At 33.1% G+C, this 19,353-nt stretch overlaps 1 protein-coding gene across 4 annotated transcripts in view; it reads left to right on the top strand.

Annotated features, from left to right (window-relative positions):
- The window catches only part of LRP1B (LDL receptor related protein 1B), a 1,954,889-nt gene that overhangs the window by 1,716,983 nt on the left and 218,553 nt on the right, over window positions 1–19,353 (top strand). For all 4 annotated transcript variants that reach the window (XR_012421093.1, XM_005573071.4, XM_015433154.3 and 1 more), the window contains 5 exons: window positions 5,014–5,202; window positions 6,048–6,196; window positions 12,096–12,189; window positions 18,615–18,731; window positions 18,845–18,964. Coding sequence is in view for 3 of the 4 variants with exons in the window: in XM_005573071.4 (XP_005573128.4) it covers window positions 5,014–5,202; window positions 6,048–6,196; window positions 12,096–12,189; window positions 18,615–18,731; window positions 18,845–18,964 (669 nt within the window). In the remaining variant the exon portion in view is untranslated. The remainder of the gene's footprint in view (window positions 1–5,013; window positions 5,203–6,047; window positions 6,197–12,095; window positions 12,190–18,614; window positions 18,732–18,844; window positions 18,965–19,353) is intronic.

Below are 19,353 nucleotides of genomic sequence, written 5' to 3'. Positions count from 1 at the left end.
ACTACCTCACCCAGGTTCTTTTACCTTCCCACATCAAGTTGAATTTCCTCCATGAATTGCATTGCAAGGACATTAGATAGTGGACAGAAAAAGAAGTCAGAATATTTATCCATCTCCCTTCCATCTATGCTCAACTGTAATGATTTAGCAGTACCTGAGTCTATCTACTAAAGGCCACTGCTCTTGTTGGATGGCTTTATTCACCTCAGCTGCATTTTTCACTAGCTTCTGGTAACAGACCTAGTAAAAAGCAATGCATTATTTGTACCTTTGCATGCCCATCTCTATAAATAATTCTTTATTAAACCCTCTTCAATTATGACTTAAAGATATGTTTTCTATTTTCTGCAGCAATTCTGACTAATATAAAAGAGATTGGAGGGGATTAAAAATAAGGTGACAAGTTAGAATAATTTTGCAGTATTACTGGTGTGACAGGATATGAGCCTTTATTTGGGATAATGGCACCAAGAATTATTTTAAAAAATGGGAGTGTCTTAAATATATTAAAAAGAAAAAGATAGTAGGATTTAATGTTTGATTTGATATGTTTGTAAACTTTAAAGTTTTAGGGGATTACTTTTCCAAACATAGCCATAGAGTGAGGGATAAGTTAACCTTAATGGATCACTGATTGTTCAGGTATTTCCTTCAAATCAATATATAAATACTTTATAACTCAAGTAAATCAATTCTCAGCTCCTGTTACTCTAATCTTGATTCTTTCATAAAAGTAATAACATAATTTGGTGATTGCATTCTATATCTTATTTTTTACTTTTGAAATATGAATAAAGACTTTACAACTTTTATTTTATTTTATTAATTTATTATTATTATTTTTAGACGAAGTCTTGCTCTGTCTCCCAGGCTAGAGTGCAATAGCATGATCATAGCTCACTGCAGCTTCCGCCTCCCGGGTTCAAGGGATTCTCCTGCCTCAGTCTCCCGAGTAGTTGGGATTACGTGCACCCACCACCATGCCCAGCTATTTTGGTATTTTTAGTAGGGATGGGGATTCACCATGTTGATCAGGCTGATTTCAAACTCCTGACCTTATGTGATCTGCTTGCCTCGGCCTCCCAAAATGCTGGGATTACAGATGTCAGCCACCACGCCTGGCCTATAGTCATTTTTAAATAATAAATTTCAGTGATTGCTGGGCATAAAGTAATATTTTAAGGTAGCATTTAGATTTTTAAAGTAAATCTGGGGAGATAAAGAATGGAAAATAAGATAGTATTACTAGTGAAATGTCTATTGACATACTCAGTGCAGGAAACCATGTCAAAGCTATCAATATCCTAATGCTGTATCCTCCCATAACACTAACTATGAGATTTTAACTCAAGAAAAGCTGAGAACTGTGTAACTGTGGCATTAGTTTCTTAAGTATTTAAACTAGATTAGTCAGAAATACAAATTTAGAATGATATTACCCAGGAATATACTTGTTTAGCATTATAAATGCTATCTAAAAAAATGAATAATCAAGAGTATTGTAATAGAGTATATCGAGCTGTGAGGCAACAGTTAAGCCAAAACCATGTTCTGAATAGCCACCTTTTCTTTTTTTCTTTCTTTCTTTTTCTTTCTTTCTTTCTTTTTTTTTTTTTTTTTTTCTTTTTTGAGTCAGACTCTTGCTGTGTCACGCAGGCTGGAGTGCAGTGGTGCGATCTTGGCTCACTGCAGCCTCCACCTCCCGGGTTCAAGCAATGACCACCTTTTCTATTTGTCGTAATTACACTGAGCTTTAGCAGGATAACATCCAACTCAACTCAAAGGGAAAAACTCCCAAAAGGAGTATTTATTTGATTTATTTATTTTTGCCAAATATCAACCCTTTTCTTCTGAATGATGTAGTCTATGAAATAAAAATTAGGAACCTAGTGCTTGAGTGGAATTCTGGAAAAAGTACAATATGTAATGCTGTTACACCGAATAGAGACTTAACTATAGTAAGCAGCTATAAAATAGGCTTTAGATATATAGTCAGTACCTGTGAAACTACAGCCCACATAGCAGCTCTGTTTATTCTTTTTTCTGTGTCTACTGAATATCTGTAAATGAAAGATTTATTAAATGTACTTTTCATGTTTCTCTGTTAATTAAGCAAATGCAGTTTTATATAGACAAGTGGTCATATAACTTTCCTCTTAAAAATGATAGTCATCATCATTTTTAGGCAACATTGACTACTTTTCCCCAAACTTAACCACATCTCAGCATTAGTTAAGGGTTTGTTTGTTAAACGTTTTTCTCATACTTTCACATCTCATGTTTATTTTTATTAGCTCCATGTACTTCCTGTCTTAGTCTGGTTTTTGTTGCTATGACAAAATACTACAGACTTGGTAATTTACAAAGAAAATAAGTTTAGCTGGCTCATGGTTCTGGAGGTTGGAAAATTCAAGAGCATGGCACTGGCATCTGGTGTCATCCCATGGTGGAAGGGTATCACACGGCCAGAGAGCACACTCTGGAGAGAGCTAAGATTCAAATACCAGTACTTTTAATTACTAGTTTTTTTCTACCCCTCTTTTGCCAAGTTACTTAAATTTTCCACATCTTAGTTTCCTTATCTACAAAATGAACTTTACTTGTATTTGTCCATTCTTACACTGCCCTAAAGAACTATCTGAGACTGGGTAATGTATAAAGAAAAAATGTTTAATTGACCCACAGTTCCATAGGGCGTCCAGGAGACATGGCTGGGGAAGCCTGAGAAAACTTACTGGCAGAAGGGCAAAAAGGAAGCAAACATATCTTCACATGGCAGCAGGAGAGAGGGAGTACAGGGGGGAAGTGCTACACACTTTAAAACAACCAGATCTCGTGAGAACTCGCTCACTAGCAGGAGAATAGCAAGGGAGAAATCCGCTCCCATGATCCAATCCCCTCCCACCAGATCCCTCCTTCAACACTGGAGTTTACAATTCAACATGAAATTTGGGTGGAGACATGGAGACAAACCATATCACTGCTACTGCACAATAGAGTTTTTAAGAATATAATATAAAATAAAATATATAAATTGCCTCTCCCACTGGCCTAGTTCTAGTGCACCCAAGTGCTTAATAAATATCACCTGTAGTTACTGCTGATAATTTAAAAAACTGTTACTTTTGATGTGCTAATTGGCAGATTCTTACAATAACTTTATTTTTCTTACATAAGTAAATTAAATATCTTATGGATTGTGGTCCTTAAAAATGATGATTAACTTTTTGAGCCCATATTTAATGATTTAACTATCACCTTTGCATCTAACGAGATTCACATTAAATATTTTGAGGCTTTCAACATTTCCCATAAATTTTTATTTTATTCTAAAAATCTTGAAATCTATATATAAGGTGAAAGGATCTTATAATAATCACCCATCACCAAGATTCAATTAATTACTAACATTTTGCCACATTTATTTTATCTTTTTTGTATGAATTTATAAAGTCAAAGAAAAATGGTGGGATTAGTTTGTATAAATAGCTCACACGTAATTAATTATAGTAAAGTGTCCTTTTCATTCTATCTAATTTCATTTATTTATTTTAGTAATGATATCTGTGTCTACAAGAGCACATAGATAATTAAGTTGTGTGCACATCTAGATTTTTACATCAAAATTCAAAACATCTAAAGTGTACAAATCTGGATTTTTAAAATGTTTACATCCTTCATATGCATAGTATCTGTTCTGAGATGAATTTCTAACTAGATTTTATATTAGAAATAGTATTCAGTGACTTAATATATGACTTATGTTGAGGTTTCTAATTTTATTTCTTTTATTTCTATTGTCTCTTAGTTGTAGTGAGTTATCTGATAACATTTGGCCTATCAGAATACAAATAACAAATCAAAAAAATTAAAATATCTGCTTTAGTTGATAATACAAATTTACTCAGCTTTAAAAAATAAGGCTGTAAAGCTTCTTGTAAATACTAAATTGTATTTTAAATTTTGATAGTTTTTTAGTTACTACTGAATGAGGAATATGCCATAAATTAATTTTCAGTCATTAAAATCTAAGAAAAAAGTAAATATTACTGGAAATATCGTACCTTTTTTCATTAATGAACATGTCAGAATTTCTAAAAGTATATCTCAAAATTAATACAGAAAAATAGTATGTTTGTATAAGTTAGAGAATTTTCATCTTCTCCATTTATTATTTGTCAATCTTGAGAAAGTAGAAGCACAAAGAAAACTCTATCACTGTTTAAAATTATTTAAACCCAAACCACTGAACAGATCTACCATATCCACTGGATAGGACCCTGGACTCTCTCAAATGAATAATTCACATTTGTGATGCTCACTCTATTGTTTACATTTAAACATCAGAAAGAATAATTATAAAACAATTTTAATCTGCACCTAAACAGTTTTATGATCATTAAATTTGCATAATACATTATTATCTGCCACATTTATTTCCCTCTACCCCATTCCAGCTCACCTTGCAAGTAAAAGTGCTCATAAAATCTCAGTGGCTGAAAAGGTTTATAGTAGTTTCACAGCCACTTTATTTCCAGGTAGTAGACACATTTCTTCCAGGACCTATAATTTAATCATTTTGCATGTGAAAAAAGTAGGACAATGACATTTAGATTTAGGTATTTAAGTTAAGAACAACCAGAAGGAGATATATATGTATATATGTAAATATGTGTGTATGTATACACACACATACACACATATATATAAATTATGAATTTTAAAATGGTGGATGGTATTTGTTTCTGGTGAAGCAGGCTTTAATGGTGAAAGAATCACATTCATTTTTTTTTCCAGTGATTGAACCAAGCCAAATCTGAGCAAAGCTAGCTCCTGTGCCCAATCCTGCATTCTCTTAACCGGTAATAAAGAACTTTGCTGGCCTGACAGGTTGTCACAGCAATTATTCACAGAAGTTCTGTAGCAGTTGTATCTGTCAGCCCATGTAGTATTGAATATTTTAACTGGCAGTCTTCCAAGACTGAACATTAATCTTACCATCTCCTATTACAGTCCCTAATCAAGATATTCCAGGGGTGATTGCACTAACATTGTTTGAAGACTACATCTACTGGACTGATGGGAAAACCAAGTCACTCAGCCGTGCCCATAAAACATCGGGAGCAGACAGACTCTCACTGATTAACTCATGGCATGCCATCACAGATATCCAGGTGTATCATTCTTATAGACAACCTGATGGTAATTATTCTTTCCATGATTTCCATAAATGCATTAACATCTTTCAGTAACATTCCATTTTTTATTCTTTCAAGGTTAAATGTAATTTTATTTTTGATGAAGTTTACTAGATTTAATTATTTGGCATCACTTTATGGAAGAATTCAATCAATATGAAGTACTGCTCTTAAGACATATGATAGAAGCTCAATAATAGGACAAAGAATTGTAGATTTGTTCAACTCATATAAAATGATAATAATGCACTTAGATAAGTGAAGACTGTATTCTTGAAATAATTTGTTTACAACATAGAGGATCCTTAGTTTCTGCAATGCTGAGTAGGAAGAATTATGTTTAAGTAGCTCTCAGATTTTAAAACTGACAACTCTATCAAGTTTTCTTCAACATGTGTTCAATAGGAATTTCATCTGGCCTTGTGAAATAAAGGTTTGATTATTTTCCTTAAAAAACTTATCTGGCCTATAAAGCAAAGCCATTACACTCCTAGGTGTAGATCATTGTTTCATTGTTTTATTTTATGTTTGTATTTCTGAACATATGTTGTCTTCATCCAAAATGCTTCTAGTCTTGTTTATTTTTCTCATGGACAGTTTTTTCCTACTAAAATTCTTGTTTTGTAGAAATGCACCCTTAAAATTATTGAATGGTCAAATTAATGTCAATGGACAATGAGTAGCATTTGTGACAAAGTAAAATTATATTTATAGTTTTGATGAGTTCTTGATTACAAAGATTTATTCCAATTCAAGTTATGAAGCTTAAATGTCCTATCTCTAATCCCATGTTATATTATTAGTTTTGATTATCCTGTTTTGTTGTTGTTGTTTCTTTCTTATCTGTAGTCTCCAAACATCTCTGCATGATAAATAATGGTGGTTGCAGTCATCTGTGCCTTTTGGCCCCTGGAAAAACCCACACTTGTGCATGTCCCACCAACTTCTATCTGGCAGCTGATAATAGGACTTGCTTATCCAACTGCACAGCCAGCCAGGTGAGTGGAGGTCTGCGAATCTTCTTATAGAGTGTATGGTGAAACATCAGTTCTTTTGTTTATCATAACATTGAATGATCATTCCATACATTGTAGAGATGGTCACAGAATAAAGGAAAAGCACTATAACACCTCATTAAAATGGGCCTTAGCCATTAGGAAGAATAAATAAAGGCCAAAAAGGAAACAAACAAACAAACAAACAAAAAAGAAAGAGAAAGAAAAAAGTATTTCACAGATCCACACAAATAATGTCTCAAATCCTAAGTGGGCATAACAGCAACAACAGAGGAGATTTATGTAGTTTAATAAGGCAAGGTGATTGAGGAATGGTGTAGGTAAAAGGAGGTGGAGTTTAAACAGAGCAGGAAATCTCTCCAGATAATATGCTCTATGTCACTGTCCCCACTTTCCATTTCTTAGAGTTGGTGATCTGGAAAAGATAACTGGAGAGTAAGTCTCTAGATTTTGTTTTTATTAAAATAAATTATATGATCAAAATAACTTTCTTCTGAAACCTCTTTTTCTTTAAAACTTAATTATTCTCAGTTGAAGATATCCCAGGAGTTAAGTTGTCTACTGTATGGTAGTTGCATGGACTTGATTTTATTACTTTCAAATTTTGGACAATAGTCATATCACATTATAAAACTGTACTTTGTAACACATGAGCCACTATCTTGTTGGATTTAAGATAAAACTGTCAAACTATATTTTGTCTTTTAAATGACTAAATTTATTTTTAGAATCATGTGTTTGAATTTGCTAATTTTCCAGTTACTAGCAGTGGTTTCATTGCAAGAGACCGAATTTCTCTTAGATTGTTTCTATCTTCAAAATGGAGAAGCTAAATTTAGCTCAGCTTGCCTTTCAGATTAGATTTAGGACTATCATACACGAAAGAACTGCATAAATAACAACTACTAGAACTTTTTCAGGGAGTCAGAATGTGTAGAGGTTAAGGGCATAGACTCTGAAGCCAGACCCTCTGTGATCATAACCCAGACTCGACTTTAAATTGAGTTTGTTACTTCTTGGTACCTTGGTTTTCTCATCTTTTAAATGGGATTATACTGTTTCTAAGCCATATACAGATTAAATGGGAAAAGTCCCTGGTACATAGTAGATTTTTTTATTACTATTGTCGTATACTGCAGCTGAAATTTACATAAAAAGTCATGTGTGTAGTGTGAGCTGCCCTCAGGACGTTCTGATGACTCATTGAAAGCACAAGCCATAGACTCTGCTTTTATTACAAAATGTGTTATTCTAATTAAATGTCCCTGAGTATTTGTGTAAAAAAGTATTATTTTTAAAGAGCTGGAAATTTAAGCCATTATGAGAGATAAAATTAGTGACTGAATTATTCTTAGTGGTCAAATTAAAGAGAGAAATAACATTTTTTTAATATTTTAAAATAGGATTATCAATACTATTGGTGCTATTTAGTCAAATTTTCAGGTAGCGTCCACTCAGGTTATTCTAAAATAATCTTTGGTCTCTTGCTTTGGAGTGATCATACATATATCAATCTGTTGAGGCCCAAAACTGAGGCTGTCACTGGCTTAGTAGAGATGATGCCTGCCTGAGTCACTACAGTGGCGATGGTTTATAGCCAACTAAAAATAGAGCAAAATCACAGTATTCTTTGAAGCACAGGTGAACATCTCAAATAGCAAGGCACAGAGAGTAAAACATCAGACTCACTACAGGCATCAAAGGGATAACATTTTTAAAAATATTATATATGAAAATCTGTAACTGTTTATCCAATGCCAACAAATTAGATTAATCAAATAAATGAAAACCTAACTCACCCTGAAAGTATTATTTATCTAATAAAATTATTTCCCAATTTGGTATCCATGATGACAACACTAAAATATTTATAATTTTTAAATATCCCCAATAGTCTGTCATGAATTTTTAAAAACTTAACAATAGCAAGACAGAGCAAACAAATACAAATGTGGACAATACTTTTCAACCATATTTCTGAAAACAACTGAAAAAGAGGAGGTATCACTTCATTAGTTTCATCTTCAAGGAAAAAGTTAATTGCCCAGGCCCGGTAGCTCACGCCTATAATCCCAGCACTTTGGGAGGATGAGGCAGGTGGATCATTTGAGGTCAGAAGTTGGAGAGCCACCTGGCCAACATAGCGAAACCTCATCTCTACTAAAAAATATTAAAAATTAGCTGGGCGTAGTGGCATGGACCTGTAATCCCTGCTACTCAGGAGGGTGAGACATGAGAATTGCTTGAACCCAGGAGGCGGAGGCTGTAGTGAGCCAAGATCGTTCCACTGCATTCCAGCCTAGGCAACAGAGTGAAACTCAAAAAATAAAAACAAATAAAAAACGAAAGAAAAAAAGTTCATGAAGAACAGGTAATGCAAAGTGTTAAGTGGTTATCCCTGTAAATCTTCTCATTTGTGAGACCATTTTACCTCTGGTTCTTTTCTGATCTAATAAGAGGAAAATCTATCTGTTGTATACTTCTTGGAGAAAAATCAGTTTGTAGAAACATGATTTTCAGTGAGGTAGACCTTTAAAGGAAGCAAATTATCTAGGCAGTTTACAATCATGCTAGTAAGTATTTTGATGAAAATTTTGCATTATTTATTTATTCTTACATAGGGATTTTGATATATCATCTAATGATTGTCAACAAATGACATGTTCACCAAATATTATTATTTTAGGAAAAAACAGGCAAATCACATCAATAAGAATTCTATTAGAATTGAAAACATAGTCTGATAATCTAATAAAAGTTAAGATTAAGTTTAATTCATATAACACTAGTCATTTCAAGTATTTAATGAAAATCATTTTAATTAGAAAAAAAGTCAACTTAAAAATGGCTTTACTTAAGCTTTAAAATAGAGACTCTTCTTGTTTCAACTAAACTTCACCATGTTGGGATTGCATTTTATCCTGGTATTCATATTAGTAGACACATATTTAGTAGTTTCTTTATAGCTTTTTCTTGTGGGTGATAATTACAGTCTACAGTTTATTTTATGATGATATTAGTCTTAGAGAACATTTATGATGAAGACTGTTTTATATTTATATTTAGCATTAGTCTTTTTTAAGTTACTGAATTTAAGTATGTAGAAATGAAGCTAAGATATGAAACAGAAGAGATCTTCCTGTGAGAATAAAATATTGATTAACATGAAAAATAAGATAAGTATATTTTACCCTGGCCTCCGTTAACTCAAAACCCTTTAATGTTATTATCAAAGTCAAATGAAGAGCAAAATCATTATATCATATATAATTCCAACAGTTCATGTTTATTTAAATCGGGCTCATTTAGTGAATAAAAAATATATGCAATTTAGATATTTTTCCAATCATGATTGGAAAGACTTTGAGGATACTCAGGAGACCTGCTGTTCTCCTACTAATGTGTTTTAATATATTGTAATGACTAGAAATATTTAATGTTAAGGGTAACTGCTTTCCCTCGTATCCCCAGACAGTCACACTCTATAAAGGTAAGTTTTCTCCTCTCATATTTTATGAAACACACACACACACACACACACACACACACACACACACACACACACAACAGAAATGTACAAGCTAAGCAAATATGGAAAAATCAGTTGAACAGTCAGATCTCCCATTGGATTCATAGAGCTCTATTCCTTCTTGTATTGCCACTGGGAGACAAAATTCACACTCATATTTTTTAAATGATGTAAATCTATCATGAATCCAGTCCATCATATCCAGATAAATTTAGCAAAAGCCAACATCAAATAATCTCTTATTTGAAGAAAGTAACAGTATTCTAAATAAACAAACCTTTAGATTGCTAATCTATTTTCATTAGTAATAATTCAGCCTAGGCTATAGTTTTCTGTTACAAATCTTTCTTGTATGTAACATGCTAAGATAAATGCCAGCTTGCTGTCAGTCACTTATATGGGAATAACAACATAAGCACTTCTAAAAGAAGTTAATAACTTTTAGAAAATCATCTCAATTAACATTTAGAAATGTTTTTAATTCCAGATGAATATGATGATATATGCTTTTCAATGAAGTTCTACTAAATTGAAGAGGAAAATAATCTGATATACCAGGAAAAATCGAATAAACATTACATACTGCTTGGTTTAACTAATTTCAAGTGAATTTTTTTTTTTTAGTGACAGCTACTCCAGATACATGTGCTCTGAATGGAATGTGAGATTTTTGTCTTTAGTTCCTTCTCTCTGAGTGGTACTGAGAAAGTAATTAGTTTATGGTCATAAATTACTAAAACATAACTGAACTGAGCTTTTTGGTCACTGTTTATATTGGGGCAATAATGAAGTTAATAGGAACAATAATTACTCTGTCTCAGCAGCTACATTTGAGTTCAAATCACCTTTCTCATAAAAGTAATATGCAATAATAACTTCCTATAGTTTGTCTCCAGTATCAAGTCACTTGCATGCTAAATAGCCTGTAAGTAAATAAATATTGCCATATAATAACTCACTTACCTTCTCTAGTATTAATCTGCCACTCAGTAGTTAATTTTTAAAAGGAAGAGTTAAAATTTCTGTTTCTATAAATAATAGAATTATTGCCTTTCTCATGACTTTTTGTTTAGCTGTTTCAAGTGGAAAGGATAATACAACAAATAAAACATATTAATAAATATTTTGGTGAATAGGTTTTTTTTAGGTAATCTGGAGAACAAGTTTTATTACAGGAGTTTTTTTCTGTGCATTCAATTTTTTAAGTCAGCAAAAAATAATAATAATAATAAAATTGAGCCTTATTTTTACCTCTTTTTAAAAAATTATCAGAATTTCTCTTTGTCCTAAAAGATCATGTGCATTTATTAGGAATTCTGAAAACTGAAAAGAACTATGTTGGCCTTAAATGCTTTAAAGAGATATTCTTAAAATTTATGTGGGGCGCATACTCATCATGGCTAAAGGCAGTATTTTCAGTGTTCAGGAATGTTTATGGAATCACAGCATGACAGAGCTGGAAAAGATACTTCAGATTATCTTCAGATCCTCTTTTGGTGGCTAAAGAACACAGACTGATAGACGTTAATTGAATTGCCCAAGATTCTGAATAAAATGCAATTAAATTAAATTAATTCAAATTACCTAAATTAGTTTGACTGGATATCTCTTCCTGATATTCCTGATAGTTTTTAGCCCTATTTAGTGTTTGCCAAACTTTTCCTGTAAAGGGCCAGATAGTAAATATTATAGACTTTTCAGGCCACAGGATCTCTGTAGCAACTACTCATGTCTGCTGCTGTAGTGTACAAGTAGCCCTTCAGGGCTGGTGCGGTGATTTATTTACACCTGTGATCCAGCACTTTGGGTGGCCTAGGTGGAAGGATCACTTGAGCCCAGGAGTTGGAGACCAGCCTTGGCAACATGGTGAAACTTCATCTTTACAAAAAATACAAAAATTAGCTGGGCAAGGCGGCAGATACCTGTAGTCCCAAATACTCCAGAGGCTGAGGTGAGAGAATCTCTTGAGCCCAAGAAATTGAGCCTCCAGAGAGCTGAGATCACACCACTGCCTTCCAACCTGGGTGACAGAGGGAGACCCCATCTCAACCAACCAGCCAGCCAACCAACCACAAAACCAAGTAGCTCTTTAGACAACATGTAAATGTGAGAGCTTGTCTGTGTTTGCAGGTCATCTCAAGAGGTTTTCCTGAACAATATGCTCTCCTGGAAGATCATCTTGTAGCTTGTTGTGTAACTAGTTCCTATTGTGGAATTCTCCAAAATCACCGTTGTTAACATTTGCAGCAAAAATGTAGACTAGGCTATGTTGCCAAATTTTAAAATATCCAGTATATAGGCACTGGGTTCTTCAACATTTTTTTTTCTTTTTTCTTTTTTTTCTTTTTAAAGTTTCGTTGCAAAACTGACAAATGTATTCCATTCTGGTGGAAATGTGACACTGTGGATGACTGTGGTGATGGATCTGATGAACCTGATGACTGTCGTGAGTATACTGGCAAATGTTGAAATTTAGAGTTTAGAGTCCTTTATATCCCAGACCTGGAAAATTGAAACTACACCTAAAGTATTGCCTTCTGACACTTTTCCAAAATTGAAATAGAAAAATTTTAAATGCCATTATTTAAAAATAAAATAAAAATTGTTGCAATATTTTGATTATCTCTCTGATAACTGTTACATTTAGAATGGCGCCATCAACCATTTGTGTTAGATTTTGTTTCTCAAATTTGATTACTTGTGGAATAATGACATTATTTCATGTAGTGATCAGTAGGGTAATAAGCAGCATTAATTTGACTTAACATGTCACCAAGTTAGAAGAAAAAATGGGCAAGTTTCCAGAATGTCACTCAATGACTGAAATCTTATCTTTAAGAAATGTGATTTCTCAACTTTACTGTCAGCATTGAAATCCTGAAAATTCCTTAAAAGTCTGATTTTTCCAATATAAATCATTAGATTGCCATTAGGTAATTTAATTTGTTCTTAGCAATTGCTGTAAAGTGACTACCAATTATGTTTGGCATTTGACTGTAATTGGTGTGGTTAGCTGCTGCTTTTTCAGCAATCGTTGGTAACTTTGGTTGTAATGAGACATCAGCAGACTTTTCCTTGATAGTCTTGTGTACTTCACTCTGTCGGTCACTCCAATACTTCACTGTCAGGTTAGAGATGCTCGTAGTCAATCATGATAATTCCCTCAACATCCCAGTACATGGTTGCCATGATTTGGCCTTGAAAATTGAGTTCAAGGCCGGGCGCGGTGGCTCAAGCCTGTAATCCCAGCACTTTGGGAGGCCGAGGCGGGTGGATCACGAGGTCAGGAGATCGAGACTATCCTGGCTAACACGGTGAAACCCCGTCTCTACTAAAAATACAAAAAACTAGCCGGGCGTGGTGGCGGGCGCCTGTAGTCTCAGCTACTCGGGAGGCTGAGGCGGGAGAATGGCATGAACCCGGGAGGCGGAGCTTGCAGTGAGCCGAGATCGCGCCACTGCACTCCAGCCTGGGAGACACAGCGAGACTCCGTCTCAAAAAAAAAAAAAAAAAAAAAAAAGAAAATTGAGTTCAAAATCCTTAGGCTTGCACTGCAAATAAACAGAAAAAGCTGGCTACCTTCTACTGTAGAGCTTGCTACCACCTTATTATAAAGCTTTTTCAAATTTAGGGCATATAGATAGTTACTTAGATAGGCTATATTCCATCTCTCTGGTCATGCCCAAGTCTGTCACACATTGAAATTATTTCATATAGCATATATGTTTGAAAGCAGTAAGTAATCAAATCAATGAAAAAGAAAAAAATTATAAAAGTCATTGCTTTTCTAATATAATCCTTATGTTTCTGAAAGATTCACTGCTCTTTGATTTTTTAAATACAGTTTTTGTTTTTTACTATGATAGACAACATGTAAAGAGTAGTATCTCTGTGGGATAGGTATACTATAATGTCTGAATTATTATTTTCAAAAAACTTATTAAGTTAAAAGGAATATCAAAAGATGAATAAATTATTTGGGTGACCTTACTGAGATTCTTATTAAGAGAAAGTTATTACTTTCCCCACAATAAAGTAAATTTTCTATGATAACAGTAAATACACTGAATGCAACTTATATTTGTAATTCTTAGAAATAAACAAAAATGAATATATTAGTTTAGTCCTTTAATTAAGAAGTTGATCTTTCCTGTCTAGATTCACTGTTCTCTGAGAAAATTTCACTATAATGACCTGCAACTCCTGACCTCTAGTTGTAATTTTGACTGAAATTTCGTCCTGGAACCACATTGATATGAAAAATTAACTACAGATGTAGTATTAGGAATTTTGCACATTTAACTTCTTTCAGAATATATGGTCATCAAATATTACTTTAGTGTCTTTTTGAGTCACTGCTGTCTAAGAGACATCTGTTATCTAAGAGCTTCTCTATGATCCTTGTTTTGATTAAATACTAATATATACATTTTTAATTGACAAGTAAATTTCTATATATTTAAGGTATATAGCATAATTTTATCATATATGTATACATTGTGGAATGGCAAAATTACACTATTTATCATATACATTACCTCACATACTTAGCTTTTTTTTGTGCTGAGAATACTTAAAATCTATTCTCTTAGTAATTTTCAAGTGTGCAATATATTGCTTTTAACCATAGTCAACAAGATGTACAATAGATCTCTTGAAGTAATTTTTTCCATCTAACTGAAATTTTGTGTCTTTTGAACAATGTCTTACTAATCTCCCCAATCTCCAGCCTCTGGTAACCGTCATTTTATTCTCCGTCTCTATAAGTTTGACTTTCTTAGAGTCTAATTATAAGTGAGATCATGTGGTATTTGTCTTTCTTTGCCTGGCTGGTATTACATAAAATAATGTCCTCCAGGTTCATCCATGCTGTCACAAATAACAGGGTTTCCTATTTTAAAATATTGAATATTATTCCCTCATGTATATATACCATATTTTCTTTATTCATTCATCCATTGATGAACCCTGTGGTTGATTTCATATCTTGGTTACTGTGAAGAAAGCTGCAGTGAACAAACGAATGCAGATAGTGTTACAACATAATGATTTTGTTGTCTTTGGTTATACAGGCATACCTTATTTTATTCTGCTGTACTTACTGTGCTTTGCAGATACTGTATTTTTCGCAAACAGAAGGTTTATGGCAATGCTGCATCAATATTGTCTATTGGTGACATTTTTCAACAGCATGTGGTCACTTTGTCTCTCTGTCACAATGTGGTAATTCTCACACTATTTCAATTTTATCATTATTATGATCATACTTGTTATGGTGATATGATCAATATTCTTTGATATTATTAATACTATTGTAATTGTTTTGGAACACTGCAGACCATACCCATAAAAGACAACAAACTTAATCAATAAATATTGTGTGTGTTCTGGCTGCCTACCAAACCACTGTTCCCTCTCTCTCTCCCTCTCCTTGGGCCTCCTTATTCTCTAGCACAACAATACTAAAATTAGGTCAACTAATAGCCCCACAATGGCTTCTAAGTGTTCCAGTGAAAGGAAGAATTTCATGTCTCTCACTTTAAATCAAAAGCTAGAGATTATTAAGCTTAGTGAGAAAGGCATCTCAAAACACAAGATATATCAAAAGCTATGCTTCTCGTACCACTCAGCAAAATTATGAATGCAAAGGAAAAGTTCTTAAAAGAAAATAAAAATGCTACTGCAGTGAACACATGATCAGACAGTACAGATGCCTTCTTGCTAATGTAGAGAAACTTTCAGTGGTCAGGATAGAAGATGAAGTCATCTACAACAGTTCCTTAAGCCAAAGCCTAATCCAGAGCAAGGCCCTACCTAACTCTATTTAATTTTGTACAGTTTTTTTTTTAAACATAATGCCATTGCACACTCAATAGACTACAGTATAGTATAAACATAACTTTTATATGTACTAGGAAACTAAAAAAAAAAATGTATGACATGCTTTATTGTGATATTTGCTTTATTGTGGTGGTCTGGAACTGAACCTCCAATATCTTCTAGGTATGCCTGTGTATATCTAGTAGTGGGATTGCTGGATCATATGGTCACTACATTTTTAATTTTTTGAGAAACCTGCATACTGTTACCCAAAATAGCAGTACTAATTTACATTTCTACCAATGAAATACAAGAAAGGCATCTCAAAACACGAGATATACCAAAAGCTATGCTTTTTGTACCACTCAGCAAAATTATGATTGCAAAGGAAAAGTTCTTAAAAGAAAATGAAAATGCTACTGCAGTGAACACATGATCAGACAGTACGGATGCCTTCTTGTTAATATGGAGAAACTTTCAGTGGTCAGGATAGGAATTAATAACATATAAATGTTTTCTTTTCTTCACATCATTGCTAACACTTATATTTCTTCCTTTTTTACAATGCCTAACTTAACAGGTATAAGATGATACCTTATTGTGGTTTTATTTGCATTTTCCTGATAATTAGTGATGTTGAGTATTTTTTAATATATCAGTTGGCCATTTGTATAATTTTTTAAAGAAATGCCTATTCAAATCCTCAGCTCATTTTTAAATGAGTTTTTTTTTTTTTCTTACTGTTGGGTATTCTTTATATATTTTGGATATTAACCAATTAGCACATGTACTGTTTGCAAATATTTTCTTCCATTTTATAGATTGTTTCTTTATTCTGTTGATTGTTTCTTTTTCTGTATATAAGTTTTTTTTTTTTAATTTGAAGTAATTCCATTTGACTATTTTTGCTTTTTTTACCTGTGTTTTTAGAGTCATATCCAAAAAGATTTTACCTACACTAATGTCGTGGAACTTTCCCTCTATATTTTCTTCAGTAGTCTTAAATGTTTTTATTGGTTTCATTATCTCTGTGAGCTTTCTTTTAGTATAGCAAATAAACATTTACTTGTAGTTGATGGGGTAACAGCTTTGAATATCTGTAGGCATGATACTTTACTTGAGAGTCATGGTGAAGTAGAAAATTATATGCAAGAGTCTACGGAATGCTTAGATTTCACTTTCGGGTAGATGCGTCATCAATTCCTTCAGACAATAAGAGCTGCTGGCAATACTTATAACTTCACCTGAGAAGACAGGAAAGTCTCATCCCAGGGTCCCATACTTGCAAACTTACCTACTGTTATTTATATAAATGTAGTTGGGAGGGATGCATCAAAATTCTCTGGCATCACAGATTTGTTATAATGTTTCTTATAATAATCTAATACACTTAAGATTATTCTAGAGACAGATTTGAAGGTCAGATGGGCTTCCAAGTTATTTCCAAGCATTCCTTTAATAGTTGCAACCCTTTTCCTGGTGGGGAGTTGTTTTGATAGCAAAGGAGTATTAAAGAAAATTATATACAAAGCAAAATGAAATAGAAGAAAGGCACATGTTTAAAGTATGAGATAATTGTGTCATTCAGTTTAAACATTTAGTATGATTTATTAACAAATATTATAGATTGGAAGCAAATAACTGTCAACATTTTAGAACTCTCTTCTATGGAAGCAAAACATATATAGAGTTATTTTTAAAAGAATGCTTAGATTTTTATGTAATATTGTAATTATAAAAGCATAATTTATCAAAAAAAGTTTAAATGCTATTTATTAGTGTTTGATTCACTGATTTGCGCTAATAAAGATAATATTAATCTCAAAATCAGTAATGTGCATTAAAATTATTAGTCAAAAGATAAGTGTTTTATTGCAAACACCATAGTAGATTTGAATTCAGAGTCTGACACTTAAAAGTTGTGCATACTTAGATGAATTCATATTCAGTAAATTTAGTTTACTCATTGCTAAAATGGTGATGCCAAAATGAGAGTGTTATGACGAGATGATATTAGTAACTGTATGTGAAGGGGTCTAGCCCAGTGCCTGACACATAGTAGATCCTCAGCAGATCCTGCCTTATTATTGTTATTCCTAGATAATACGATCAGATAAAATGCATTATCACTTAGGAGTTACTTGTTATAATATATGTATAGTATATAAAATATTTGCCATTTATAAGATATTGTTCTCTTGTATAATAATAGGAGTATAGGGATGATTATTGATAAATCTGATTTAAAATATGATAGATATAGAAAACATTTGCTTTACATTGTGCTAGAGAATATGTATTGTGGGCCAGGTGCAGTGACTCATTTCTGTAATCCCAAAACTTTGGGTACCTGAGCTGGGGAGATCACCTGAGGTCCGGAATTCGAGACCAGCCTGGCCAACATGGTGAAACCCCATATCTACTAAAAATACAAAAAATTAGCCAGGCGTGGTGGTGGGTGCCTGTAATCCCAGCTACTCGGGAGACTGAGGCAGTAGAATTGCTTGAATATAAGAGACAATGGTTGTAGTGAGCCAATATCACACCACTGCACTCCAGACTGGGCGACAGAGCAAGACTCTGTCTCAGAAGGAAAAAAGAAAAAAAAAAAAAAAAAGAAAAAAAGAAAAGAAAGAATATGCATTGTGGTCAAATCACACACACCATAGGCCAAGTGATCAAGGAGAAATTATTTCTCAAAAAATGATATTGGAATAACAGTTTTTGTTACAATAAATTTCATTCTGCAACGTAACCTCTCAATATCACTTCATTAAAATTAGGAGACTTTTGTTTTTTAATTTTTTAAAAAAATATTTGTCTGTTATTAATTCGTACCTTCTAAAGTATGGTTTATTAAATGTTTTCTGGAAGCCATCTGAGTTGCTCAAAGCTAAACATTTGAATCTGATAGCTATCGAGATGAGAGACATTCACATTGTGTTCTAGGATATATTTATTGTAGTAAATATCTTGAATGCCAGAAAGTCTCTGTTTAAGAAGTTGTGAGGTAAGATTGCCATTCCACAATATCTATGCTTTCTCCCCTAGCTGAATTTAAATGTCAGCCAGGCCGATTTCAGTGTGGGACTGGACTCTGTGCTCTACCAGCTTTCATCTGTGATGGAGAGAATGATTGTGGAGACAATTCTGATGAACTCAACTGTGGTAGGTGATTAAATTCCTAACTAATGAACGTAAGTCTAATTCTCAACTGATTATGTCTGTGCGATTTAAATTCAGACACATATTTTTTTTTTTCCTCTCTCTCTATGTTCTAGACACACATGTCTGCCTGTCAGGTCAATTCAAGTGTACCAAGAACCAGAAATGTATCCCAATAAACTTAAGATGTAATGGGCAAGATGACTGTGGTGATGAGGAAGATGAAAGAGACTGTCGTAAGTCAGCTCAAAATGCTCTGTCTTGTCTTAACTTTGACTCCTAACTAAAATAAGTCTAAAAATTATTACTATACTTCATAAACTCATATGATGTAGATAAATTAAAAATAAATTATGGTCAAATAATTAGAAATAGGTGCCAACTGGGATAGAAGCTCTAAATAAAAATAGAGAAAATGAAAATATGGGCAAGTTTACTTTAAAATCTACCTGGAAATTATGACAAACATGAACAACATTCATTCATCCACATCATCCTTAAGAGAAGCATCAAATACAATATGACAGTTGATTATGTTTTTTTAAATGTATGCTTGCCCACATTAAGTAGATAAAGGTAATTTACTTCTGTCGATTAATTCGTTTCTTGAAGTTATTTTTAATTA

Source organism: Macaca fascicularis, chromosome 12, assembly GCF_037993035.2.
Source record: "Macaca fascicularis isolate 582-1 chromosome 12, T2T-MFA8v1.1".
NCBI lineage: Eukaryota > Metazoa > Chordata > Mammalia > Primates > Cercopithecidae > Macaca > Macaca fascicularis.
Note: the sequence above shows the minus strand (reverse complement) of the source record. Positions and strands in the feature narration are given on the sequence as shown.